The following is a 13586-nucleotide window of genomic DNA, read 5'->3' as shown; positions in this document are numbered from 1 at the left end:
AAAAAAAAACTACCAGACTTAATAAATGAATTCGGCAATGTAGCAGGATACAAAATTAACACCCAGAAGTCTATGGCATTTTTATACACCAATAATGAACTCGCAGAAAGAGAAACTAAAAAAAAAAAATCATACTTACCATTGCAATAAAAAAGTTAAGCTATCTAGGAATAAACTTAACTAAGGAGGTAAAAGACCTGTACTTGGAAAACTACAAGACATTAAAAAAGAGATAGAGGAAGACATAACCAAATGGAAGAATATACTGTGTTCATGGGTTGGTAGAATCAACATCATTAAAATGTCCATACTACCCTAAGCAATTTATAGATTCAATGCAATCCCCATTAAAATACCAACGGCATATTTCACAGACCTAGAACGAACACTCCAAAAATTTACATGGAATAAAAATAGTAGCCACAGCAATCCTGAGAAAGAAGAACAAAGTTGGAGGGATCACAATACCAGATATCAAGCTATATTACAAATCCACTGTTCTCAAAACTGCCTGGTACTGGCACAAGAACAGACTATGTAGACTAATGGAACAGAACAGAGAACCCAGAAATCGACACAAGCTATTATACTCAATTAATATTTAAAAAAGGAGGCAAGAGCATACAAAGGAGTCAAAACAGTCTCTTCAATAAATGGTGTTGGGAAAATTGAGCAGATACATACAAAAAAATGAAACTAGATCACCAACTTACACATTACACAAAAATAAACTCAAAATGGATAAAGGACTTAAGTAAGATGGGAAACCATAAAAATCTTAGAAGAACCCATAGGCAGCAAAATATCAGACAAATGTCGTTGCAATAGCTTTACTCTAGGACAGTGGAAACTAAGGAGAAATTAAACAAATGGGACTACATCAAAATAATCATCTGCACAGCAAAAGAAACCATCAACAAAACAGTCCACTGTATGGGAGAACATATTTGCTATCTCTGATAAGGGTTTCATCTCCAAAATTTATAGGAAACTCACACAACTTAACAAAAGGAAGATAATCCAGTCAAAAAATGGGCAAAGGACCTAAATAGACCCCTTATGAAAGAGGACATACAGAAGGCCAAGAGACATGAAAACATGCTCAAAGTCACTAATCATCTGAGAGATCCAAATCAAAACGAGAATGAGATACCATCTCACACCTTTCAAAATGGCCATCATCAACAAATCAACAAACAACAAGTGCTGGCAAGGATGTGGAAAAAAAGGAACCTTCATGCGTTATTGGTAGGAATGCAGGCTGGTGCACTCACTGTGGAAAACAGTATGGAGTTTCCTCAAAAAGTGAAAAATGAAACCCCCATTTGGCCCAGTAATCACACTTCTAGAAATATATCCCAAGAAATCAGAAACACCAATCAGAAAGGATATATGCCCCCCTATGTTCATGGCAGCACAATTTACAATAGTTAAAACAGCCTAAGTGCCCATCAGCAGATGAGTGGATTGAAAAACTGTGGTACATCTACACAATGGAATACTACTCCACTATTGAAAAGAAGAAACTTTTACCATTTGCAACAGCATGGATGGACCTGGAGAGCAAAATAAGCCAGTCGGAGAAAGATAAATATTACATGATCTCACTCATATGTGGGATATAATGACCAACATAAACTAATGAACAAAAATAGATCCAGAGACAATGAAACACCGAACAGACCGTCCAACCTCAGAGGGAAGGCAGGGGAGGCTGGGGTGGGGGGAGTAAGAGATCAATGATGCGTGCATATTAGCATAACCAATGGACACAGACACCGGGGCCGTGGGGCAGGGGGTAAGAGATCAAGCAAAGGACTTGTATGCATGCATATTAGCATAACCAATGGACATGGACACTGGGGCAGTGGGGGCTCGTTCTAGGGATGGGAGTGGCCAGGGAGGGGTCAGTTGGGAAAAAGGAGACATATGTAGTAACTTTAAACAATAAAAATAAATAAAAAAAGATTGCTAGTGGAACATAAAAAATAGACACCAAGGGAGTTAATTTTTATAAAAAAATTAAAAAATGTGGCATACTTTATGTCTAATTTTTCAAATTGAGGAATTTTACAAGTCTAGGAGCACACAGAATTATGAAGCATTCACTTTGAATGGAAATAAAAGTTGGTAAAATTGTCAATTTGTTTAAGTTTTAAATACTTTAAAAGAATAAACTGTTATGAATACAGTTTAAATTCCTTTGTCCTCTACTGCTATGCTTTCCTCTAGCTCCGGAGATAAACATCCTAAGTTTTTACACTTTTATATAATATAGCCATTAAAATTATATATAGTATTTGGTAGGTTTTGAAAAGTTACATAAATATTTTATGTGATTCTTCTATTAAGTTCCCCTTTTCTCCTCACAATGTGTTTGACATCTATGTTGCCACATGTAATTTATAATTCATTCCATTTAACTGCTGTAGAGTATTTTCTTTACATGCTTGCTTTTGTTGTATTCATTAGTTTTTTGTGTATGACTTTTTTTTTTTTAAAAAAAACATGGTCTACTCTAAGAAATGCCAAATGAAAAGTTACTCAGTAATGTCGGTGGGGTAAAATGTCAAATGCTCTGCTGAAAAATAAGGATGGATAAGGATGGAGAGTTAGCTGTTGTAATTAGCATTGTGAAGGCCATTGGTGACTGTGACAGCAGTGATTTTGACCATCACCTTTGCAGGGCCTTGGAAACTTGTTCCCCAGCCCAGACCTATTCCATTAGAAACTCAGGAATGGGCCCAGCAATCCATGTTTTAAAAAGCCCTCTATGTGATACTATTGCATAATAAAGTCTGAGAACCACTGTTCTAATCCATTTAGTTCTGTACCAAAAAAAAAAAATGAAAACCATCTTTTTAAATAAGCATCTTGATTCTCCTCAGGGGCTTTTTATTGCTTTTATAATAAAGTCCATAGTTTTGCCTTCAAGTCGTTTATAATCCTTTTGTAATCTGATAGCAGGTAAGATATCTGATTTCAACTCTTTTCATTGTTTTACATTATGTTTTCAGGCCATACTGGGCCATTTTACTTCTCTGAACATGTCAGATGTTCACATATCTTTCTAGAATGAATAATATTCCCTATTGACCTTAGAATCAGTAATTTCTATTCATATGTTATATATTAGGTTAGACATCACTTTTTTCATTTTTAAAAATATGGTTTGAGGCTTCTACTGTATTCTCCCAGTATTGTATATTTAACCTCTGTAGTGGCACTTACTTGATTGTAATTGTTTCTTTACGTGTTTGCTTTTCAATCAATAATGAGCTCATTGAAAGCAGAGACTTGTGGTTCAGTTATTTTTTGAATGTTATGTTTTCAAAGACATTTTCAAGGGGAAATTGGTATAGGGAGTAATCGATAGGATTTATCACTCTGCCACATAGCACTTGGAAATGACACATTTATTGCCTTTCTTATTCCAGACAACTGATCAAAACTGGGCTCCATGTTTACATGATGAAACTGAGAAACTATTTCGTAAGGTAAAATAAATAAATACTATATTTTGTCAACTCATTGAGTTGACAAAAGAGACTTTTAGAAAAGCTAATGTAATATATAATATGGATTTATGCAAATTGTGTTTACTTGCTTAACTCTGTTATATGACTCAATTATTTGAGGCTTCTGAAAATAGCTTATGTTTATGATCTTTCAAAGAAAATGAGACAAATAATGAACTCTTTATTTTTAGTTAATCCGATTGGATAACCTTTTTGCTTATTGGAATGTGAAGTCTCGGATGTTTTATCTTACTAGTTATGATGATTCATTGGTAAGTAACTTTTTAAAAATATGTATATATACACATTTGTTGATATATTTTGCATAAAGTTTTATTCATTGTCATTTACCTAACGTACTGTAGTCAGTGGTCATTTTTTTTTTCAGGCAAAATCAATTAGCAGAATTTACAGAAAATAGATGAATATATGTACCTGTATACAACCATGTATAAACACACACCTTGTTTTTTAATAATTGACATAAAATATTATATTAGTTTCAGGTGTACAACAATTCGATATTTGTATATATTACAAAATGATTTCCACAATAATTCTAGTTAGCATCTCTCACCATACACAGTTACAAAATGTTTTTTTTTATGAGATGAGAACTTGTAAGATTCCCTTAGTAACTTTCAAATGCAATGCAGTATTATTAACTATAGTCACCATGTTGTATGTTAAATTACCATGTTGTATGTAAAATAAATACTTACTTTATAACTAGAAGATTGTACATTTTGACTCCTATCACCCATTTTGCCACCACCCACCCCCTGCCTCTGGCAACAACCAGTCTGTTCTCTTATTTATGAGCTTGTTTGTCTGTGGTTTTTTTTTTTTTGGTTTTTTTTTTTTTTTTTTTTAGGTTCCACATATTAGATACAATATTTGTCTTTCTCCATCTATTTTACTTAGTGTACTGCCCTCAAAGTCTACCTGTGTTGTATCAAATAGCAAGATTTCCTTTTTTTTAATGGCTGAATGATATTTTGTTACATATATATATACACCACGTTTTCTTTATTTATTCATCTGTCGATGGATGTTTAGGTTGTTCCCATATCTTGACTCTTGTAAATAATGCTGCAGTGAACATGGATGCACATATCTGTTTGAGTTAGTGTTTTTGTTTTATTTGGTAAGTATCCAGATGTGGAATTGCTGGGTCATATGGTAGTTCTATTTTAAATTTTATGTGGAATCTCCATACTGTTTTCCATAGTGGTTGCACCCATTAACATTGCACAAGCATTTCCTTTTTTCCATATTTTTTCAAATACTTGTTATATCTTGTCTTTTTTATAATTCTTATTCTAACAGGTATTAGGTGATATTATATTGTCTTTTCAAATACTTGTTATATCTTGTCTTTTTTATAATTATTCTAACAGGTATTAGGTGATATTATATTGTTCTCTGATTTGTATTACCCTGATGATTAGTGAGGTTGGATATTTTTTTATGTACCTGTTGGTCATCTGTATGTTTTCTTTGGAAAAATGTTTATTCAGAACTTCTGCTCATTTTATAATCAGGTTGTTGATTTTTTTTTACTTATGAGTTGTATAAGTTCTTTATATATTTTGGATATTGACCCCTTATCAGATATATGAATAGTAAATATTTTTTCCTATTCAGTAGATTGCTTTTTTTATTTTGTTGATGGTTTCCTTTGCTGTGTAGAAGCTTTTTAGTTTGATGTAGTCTCACTTGTTTTTGCTTTCGTTGCATTTAATTTTGGTGTCAGATCCAAAAAATCATCACTAAGACCAACGTCATGGAGATTACCATGTATATTTACTTATAGGATTTTTATGGTCTCAAGTCTTACATTCAAATTTTAATCCGTTTTGAGCTAATTTTTGTTTATGGTGTAAGATATTGGTACAGTTTTATTATTTTGCATGTGTCTATCCAGTTTTCCCAAATTTAATCTTTGTTGTAAATTAATTGACCATATGTGTATGGGCTTATTTCTGGGCTCCCTATTCTGTTCCATTGGTCTATGTGTCTGTGTTTATTCTAGTACTACATTGTTTTGGTTACTACAGTTTTGTAATAGAGCTTGAAATCAAGGAGTGTGATGCTTCTAGCTTTGTTCTTGTTTCTCAAGATTGCTTTGGTTATTTGGGATCTTTTGTGATTTCATACACATCTTATGATTGTGCTTTTTCTGTGAAAAATGCCATTGGAATTTGGACAGGGATTGCATTGAATCTGTAGGTAGCTTTGGGTAGTATGGATTTTTTTTTTAACAATATTAATTCTTACAGTCTTGAGTGTGGAATATCTTTCCACTTACTTGTGTCTTCAGTTTCTTTTAGGAAAGTCTTACAGTTTTCAGTGTACAGGTCTTTTACTTTCTTAGTTAAATTTATTTCTAAGTATTTTTTTTCTTTTTGATTTAGTTGTAAATGGAATTATTTCCTTAATTTTGCTTTCTGATAGTTTGTTACCAGTGTATAAGAAATGCAACCAATTTCTGTATATTGATTTTTGTGTCCTGCATCTTTACGGAATTTGTGTATTCTAATATATATATATGAAAGCCTAAGTGACCATTACAACCAGATGTCTGGCCAGTAGCTGTGACACGCACTGACCACCAGGGTGCAGACCCTCAACGCAGGATCTGCCCCTGGTGGTCAGTGCGCTCCCACAGCCAACCTCCCGTGGCTGGCCAACCTCCCACGGTCCCTCGCCCCTGGCCAGCCATCCTCAATTGGCCCCAATTGCCAGCCAGGCCGAGGGACCCCACCCGTGCATGAATTCCTGCACCAGGCCTATAGTGTTAAATAAAAGTAGTGACAATGGACATCCTTGTCTTGTTCCCGACCTTAGAGGAAAACTCTGAACTTTTCACTGTTGAATGTTATATGAGCTGTGGTTTTGTCATATATTCCCTTTACTATGTTCAAGTGTAATTGTACCTCTATATCCACTTTGGTATAGAGAGTTTTAATCATAAATGGGTATTGAATTTTGTCATATTTTGTATATGTGCCTATATATAAACATGTTTAAACATATATCTTAATATTTCTAAGGTATTCTTTTATGAGATAATTGTCTTTAATGAACTATTATCCATACCACTTTAATATTTTCTTTTATCAAAATCCTCCTAAGTTTGAGTTATTTATTTTTTATAAATTGCTTTTAAACTTTTTCATTTGCATACAATAGGATTTTGTGAGATAAAGATATATTGTCATTAATATAAATGAAAGCAATTTATCTTTTTATAGGACAGCTTGAGGAATGGCATTGTTGATGAAAATATTGTTCCAGAAGGTTATGATTTTGGTAAGTATGTTTCCTAAAGTAAAAATTGCAATTTTTATTTTATTTTGTTAATTTATTTATTAATAAATTTTAAATGAATATTGTTGATGTAACTGTGCCTTTTCATGTTAATATCTCATGTAATTAAATGTATTTGTGACACACACACACACACACACACACACATATATGTATGCAAAAGAAAACACATATGTCATTCATTGTTGGGGAGCTTTTGGCTATATATCAAAACCAGGAAAGAAAAATGTCCAATAAGAGTGATTGTTAATAAATTGTGAGTTCTCTATTTAATAAAGCTATGATAATTCTTAAAGACATTTTAATATGGCAAATACAATTTAATAAGGCTAGATGCTGCAGTCTATAGTGTGACCTTACTATTTTAAAAATGTGTACTTAAATTTTTTCTTTATTTTTTCTGATTTTAAATAGTCTGAAATGAACATGTAGTATTTTAATAATCAGAAATAAGTTATTAAAATATGCAGTGAAAAAGAGTGCTGTTTCTTCTATCCTCAAGGCACTCAATAAATATTGATTGGTGATGGATAACTCGGCTGATAATGTTGTTAACCATAGACTATCCTTCCTGAAATTATTTCTTTTTTTGGCTTACAGACAACAATGTGAATTATAGATAGAAAAAAGATAATAGAAACTTTTTCACCAATTAAATGACAGTTCATCTGATCAAATCATAGCATTGTAGAAATATGGAACTATAAAAGAATATATAAGACATGAAAATCAGTATTTTCAACTCGCTCCTTTTAGTACTATGAAACTCTTGAAATGTAACTCAGTTTAATTTATTAAAATTTATATTATTTTCCAGTATTTCGCCCCATATCTGCTAAAGCCAAACTTCAGATGAATCGCCGATCTGATTTTGACTTTTCTGCCCCCAAGATAAAATTGGATGTTGAATTACATGACATAGCGATTGAATTTAATAAACCACAGGTGATTTTTTAAATGGTATTTTAAATTGTGAGTTATAGTTTGATAAAAATAGAACTAAGATTTTAAATGTTTTTCTTTTAAAAAATTTTTTTTGTTAAAAATTTTTTAATGTTGACATTATTCCTTTCCCCCACCTTTGCCCCCCTCCATCCTCCCCTGCCTACCTCTTCCTTGGCCTTTACCAAATTATTGTCTGTGTCCATGGTATGCATATGTGTTCTTTAGCTATTACCTTCACCTTCTTTGTCCAGTCACTCCCACCTTCCTCCCCTTGGGCAAAGGCCAGTTTGTTATATGTATTTCATATTTATGCTTCTGGTTCCCTTTTATTTGTCAATTTACTTATGTTTTTAAAAAAATTATAGTTACATGGTAAAATTTCCTTTACAAAGTTTAACTTAGCTTCAATAATTGGAAAAAATCTGAAACATGTAAGAGCTTTATTTTTTTCATCCTTCAGTATTTCAGTCTTATGGAGCTTCTTGAATCAGTTGATATGATGACGCAAAATCTGCCATATAGGAAATTCAAACCTGATGTACCTGTTCACGGCCATGCCAGAGAATGGTAAAATGTCTTAAATTTTTTAGATTGAAGTATAATTGATATACAATTTTATATTAGTTTCAGGTGTACAACATAATGATTCAAATTATCACCCTTAGTTACCATTCCTACCATATGGATCTACAAAATTTTTCTTGTGATAAGAACTTTTAAGATCTACTCTCTTAGCAACTTTTAAATATGCAGTGCAGTATTATTAAGTTTAGTTGCCACACTGTACATCATATCCCCATGACTTATTTATTTTATAACTGAAAGTTTGTAACTTTTGACCCCCTTCATCCATTTTGCTCACCCCAAACTCCTGCCTCTGGCAACCACCAACCTATTTTCTATACCTATGAGCTCATTTCCTGTCACCTAAAGATTCTATATATGAGTGAAATCATATATTTTTGTCCCTTTTTTACTCACTTCACTTAGCATAATGTTCTCAGGGTTCATTCATGTTGTCATAAGTGGCAAGATTTTTTTTATGGCTAAATAATATTCCATTATTGTGTATATATTACCACATTTTCTTTATTCATTCTTTCGTCAGTGGATACTTAGGTTGTCTTCATATCTTGGCTATTGTAGATAATGTGGCAGTGAATATGGGGGTGCATATATCTTTTTGATGTAGTCTTTTTATTTTCTTCAGGTAAATTTCCATAAGTGGATTTGCTCAAACTAAAACTTTTTTAAAGATTTTTAAAAAATATATATTTTATTGACTTTTTTACAGAGTGGAAGGGAGAGGGATAGAGAGTTAGAAACATCAATGAGAGAGAAACATCGATCAGCTGCCTCCTGCACACCCCCTAATGGGGATGTGCCCGTAACCAAGGTACATGCCCTTGATCGGAATCGAACCTGGGACCCTTGAGTCCGCAGGCTGACGCTCTATCCACTGAGCCAAACTGGTTAGGGGCTTTTTAAAAGATTTTAAGAATATAACATAAAAGTGAATTTATTGACTTTTTAAAGATACTCTAAAGACCAACACAAACTATAGTTTGATTTGCAATTATAAATTACTTAAGGGATTCTTTATAATGGAATTTATAACTGGAGTACTAGAATAACATTTATTCACTGTATTTTTTGAATTATTGAACCATATTCCAGTTTTTTGTTTAGCAGTGTCTTTAAAAGTTTCAAATTTTTGTATTATACACATTAAACATGTTATTAAACCTGAAAAGGTTACGGGCGTATATAAAGTACTACCCCTTTTTGAAATTCAAAGTCTTGTCATTACAGTTATTAAGCTCTTGCATAGTTTCTAGAAATTGCAATTACTCTTTCAGTTGACTATTTTAATTATTATTCATGGGACTAAAGTGCTGTTTGCCCATTAATATTTTAATAGTTTTTCTGGAGACATATTTATTGCAATAAAATTGAAGGATTTTGCTTATTTTCACTTAGGAAAGATAATATTAATTACTATAAAAACAAATATGATGGGAAAAAGCAGGTGCTCACATTACATACCATTTTCATATTCTTTGAATGATAGTTACGTATGTTAGAGTAGAAGCAATATCCGTTTATTTCATACTGTTGGTTTGAGGGTGTTAAGTGTAGGGTTTTTGTTTTTGTTTTTTAACTAGGTGGGCTTATGCTATACATGGTATTCTTGAAGTAAATGTTTGCCCCCACTTACGGATGTGGTCATGGAAACATATTAGCGATCATCGGCAACAAATGAAGCAATATAAAGAACTCTATAAGAAAAAACTAATAAATAAGAAGCCACCTGTTGAACTTCTCAGCTGTTTGGAGGTTAGCATTTTAAAAAATTGTTGAATATTTTGTGCCTTATAACTTCTAAGTCTTTAGGGACTTCCTCATTATTTGTTCTAATTGTGGAAATCTGTAACCAACCCGAAGGCCTCTAAAAATTAAGCATTTATATTTGCCTGCGTCTAGAAAGTCTCCTACCTCAAAAACCATTCTCTCTCTTTTACTTACATTTTTTTCTTACTCCTGTTTAAACTCAGTTGGGTGATAGAAGCTTTGGTGTTATTCTCCTGGGAGCTTTTGGAAGATGAGATTATTCTGAATCTGGAGAGATTTGGGTTCATGCAAATAATAACTTGAAGCCTTATATTATTAAGACACTAGAGGCCCGGTGCACAAAATTCGTGCACAGAAGGGCGGTTCCCCCAGCCCAGCCTGCACCCTCTCCAATTGGGGACCCCTTGGGGGATGTCCAACTGCCCGTTTAGGACATCCTAACCAGGCAGTTGGACATCCCTCTCGCAATCTGGGACCACTGGCTCCTAACTGCTCACCTGCCTGCCTGCCTGATAACCCCTAACTACCTCTGTCTGCTAGCCTGATCACTCCTAACTGCCCTCCCCTGCTGGCCTGGTTGCCCCTAACTGCCTCTTCCTGTCTGCCTGATCGCCCCTAACTGCCCTTCCCTGCTGGCCTGATCTCGCCCCCAATGGCCCTCCCCTGCCGGACTGATCTTGCCCTCAACTGCCCTCCCCTGCTGGCCTGATCTTGCCCCCCAACTGCCCTCCTCTGCTGGCCAATTTGGTTCTGATTGGTCAGTTTCTATGCCAGTCAGCATCAAAAGCTCTGCCTCCTAGGCAGCCATTGGCTCCCCACAGCACCCAGATTTGGTTCTGATGATCAGTTCTTATGCCAGTCAGCGTCTCTGGGCTTATCAACGGGGCCTGATCAGAAAGGCAGGGCTGATCAGCAGCCCTGGTGGAGGCCTGGAGAGAAATGGAGGCATGGCTGCTGGCCAGACTGGGAGAGAAAGAGAGAAGCAATTGCTAATCAAAAACCTCCGGGTGGTCGAGCCTCGGTCATTACTGGTCGTTACAACCCAGGGTTTTTATATATTAAGATTTTTAACCTCAAAGGCTAAAAAGTTTTTGTACATTGATTCCAAGTTCTCTGTTGTTTCCGAAGCCTTACATTATGTCATCACTGCATTTCCCCTGTGTAAACCATCTAACTGTGCATTAATCAAATACAATTTCCTATCGTATACATTTTGCTTATGCGTATAGCCAAGTCTGTACTCATGTATTTCATTTGCCTTTCCTCATCTTTGCTTTTCCAGTTTTACTTATAACCTCAAGTTCTTCCTCAGTCCCATCTCTTATATGAATGTTCCTGAATTTTCTGCCCAGATAGAGCTCTTTTTCTTTTAATTCCTGTGGCATTTCTAGTCTTTACCAGCAACTTTACCTTTAATTATTTATCATGAGAGTTCTCTAAGTATTCGTCATCTTATCTTTTAGCATTACAGTGGTATATTCTAGAAGGAACTGTTTTACAGATGGATTAAGTACAGCTTAAGGACACTAAGAGGAGTTAACTTCTTGAAATTAATGTAACTGTTCTGATCCAATTTGCAACTGTTCTGCTCCAATGTAACTGTTCTGATCCAATTTGCAACTCCTAAAGATTGAGTTTTATTTTTGTTTTTGAGGTAGGAGACTTTCTCAAGACCAAGACTAATATAAATGCTTAGTTTTTAGAGGTCTTTGGGTTGGTTACAGATTTCCATACTTAAGCCATTTTTACCTTAACCTAAATCCTCCAAGCCTGCTGGACAGTAGCACCCTAAGTTGTTTTCTAGATAATAGTGGGTCATGGTTGCTTGTCTTTGGGAAAAAAATTCTTTGCATGTGAAACTCCCAAATGTAATCATGGAAATAATGTATGGAGATGTGATGAGAAATTTAGCTTTTATCAGCTTATTCTAATAGCCATAACAGCTTTGAAAAATGTAAAATTTAAAAACAAGTTTTAAGTGTGTCTAGATCTACTTGAAGCATATTGATGATGGCATAAGAACTGTGCACGTTATATGAAGGTTTTATAAATTGTATTTTTAGTTGAAAGTGACACTGTGTTTACCCTTACCTATAGTTAAAACCCAGATAAAAATCATTTTAAACAGTGCATGTTTGGTATCTTTTAGTATGTATCTGTAAATCTTATGGAGTTGTAACTCATATGCATGATGTAAGATTTCTTTGTTCAGAAAGTTTTTTATCATTACTAATTTCCAAGCTGACATTGTTTCTCAGAATTTAACCAGGAATATTATGTTGATGGATGATCTGTTTTCTGCTTTCTATCATATCTTTAGTACAGCAATTTGACAGGTTTTATATACTAAAGTTATTTATAATTGTTTTATAATTGTTTATGTAAATACATTTTCCTTTATATTTTCAGGAGTTGGAGAAGACTCTGGATGTATTTAATATAACTGTAGTGAGACAACAGGCAGAAGTTGAGGTAATTCCAGATTATCTTTCAGATAGTAAAAACAAATCTAGAGTCCATATAGATTTGACAGGTGCTGTGATATTATTAGTATTGTGCTGTAATATACTGTTTCCTAAAACAGGTTCAAATTTGCTTTTTTGTGTTTGTTATAAGAAAATTTGATTTAATGTTTTGCCACATTCATTTAAATCAGATTCTGTTGGAAAAATATTATTTCTAGGTTATTGGATTTATACTCAGAGTAAATGTGAAGATGAAAAACCAATTTGATTTTTTTTTAAATTACCTTTCCGTGTAAGACAGTGGGGTTAACTGCCTTGTAATACTAAATTCTTATGTTTGGCTAATATTGCAGTTACTTTATTCTGTTGTCAGTTTGTATAATGTTTACATTTATTTACTCAAGTAAACAGGTTTTGGAAATGTCAGGCTTATATTTCTTTAGATTGTTAAAGGATAATTTGTCATTTAATTAAAAATTTATATATTTTAGCTAAAGAAAGCTGGATACAGGATATACAAAGAAGGAACAAAAGATTCAGAGGAAAATAAAGGATGGTTTAACTGGTTGTGGACTTGGTCAGAACCAAAAGCTAAAGAACAGCAGCCTGATGTTAAACCTGGAAGTATGTTCATTTTATTTTATAGTAGTGCAGTTAATCATCAGGTATGGTAATGTAGTTAATCACCAGGTATGAAAATTGTTTTGTAGAAAATTCTCTCTCTAATTAAATATTATAAGTATATATGCATATGATACATACTTTATTCTTGTTATCAATAAAATTACTACTAAAACATTATAAATATACTAGAGGCCCGGTGCACAAAAATTTTGTGCACTCGGGGCGGGGAGGGGGGGTCCCCCAGCCGGCCCTGTGCCCTCTCGCAGTCTGGGACCCCTCAGGAGATAACGACCTGCTGGCTTAGGCCTGCTCCCGGGTGGCAGAGGGCAGGCCCAATCCCTAGGTGCAG

The 13586-nt window shown here is 34.0% G+C and overlaps 1 protein-coding gene across 1 annotated transcript in view; it reads left to right on the top strand.

The window, feature by feature from the left end:
- The window catches only part of VPS13A (vacuolar protein sorting 13 homolog A (S. cerevisiae)), a 158762-nt gene that overhangs the window by 33691 nt on the left and 111485 nt on the right, over positions 1 to 13586 (top strand). The window contains exons 9-16 of the mRNA XM_014541227.1: positions 3438 to 3497; positions 3710 to 3790; positions 6776 to 6833; positions 7669 to 7796; positions 8257 to 8363; positions 9962 to 10133; positions 12558 to 12620; positions 13105 to 13237. Coding sequence (XP_014396713.1) covers positions 3438 to 3497; positions 3710 to 3790; positions 6776 to 6833; positions 7669 to 7796; positions 8257 to 8363; positions 9962 to 10133; positions 12558 to 12620; positions 13105 to 13237 — 802 coding nt within the window. The remainder of the gene's footprint in view (positions 1 to 3437; positions 3498 to 3709; positions 3791 to 6775; positions 6834 to 7668; positions 7797 to 8256; positions 8364 to 9961; positions 10134 to 12557; positions 12621 to 13104; positions 13238 to 13586) is intronic.

Source organism: Myotis brandtii, unplaced genomic scaffold (genome assembly GCF_000412655.1).
Source record: "Myotis brandtii unplaced genomic scaffold, ASM41265v1 scaffold266, whole genome shotgun sequence".
NCBI classification, from domain to species: domain Eukaryota; kingdom Metazoa; phylum Chordata; class Mammalia; order Chiroptera; family Vespertilionidae; genus Myotis; species Myotis brandtii.
The sequence above is the reverse complement of the archived record's forward strand: the minus strand, read 5'-3'. Positions and strand labels throughout refer to the sequence as shown.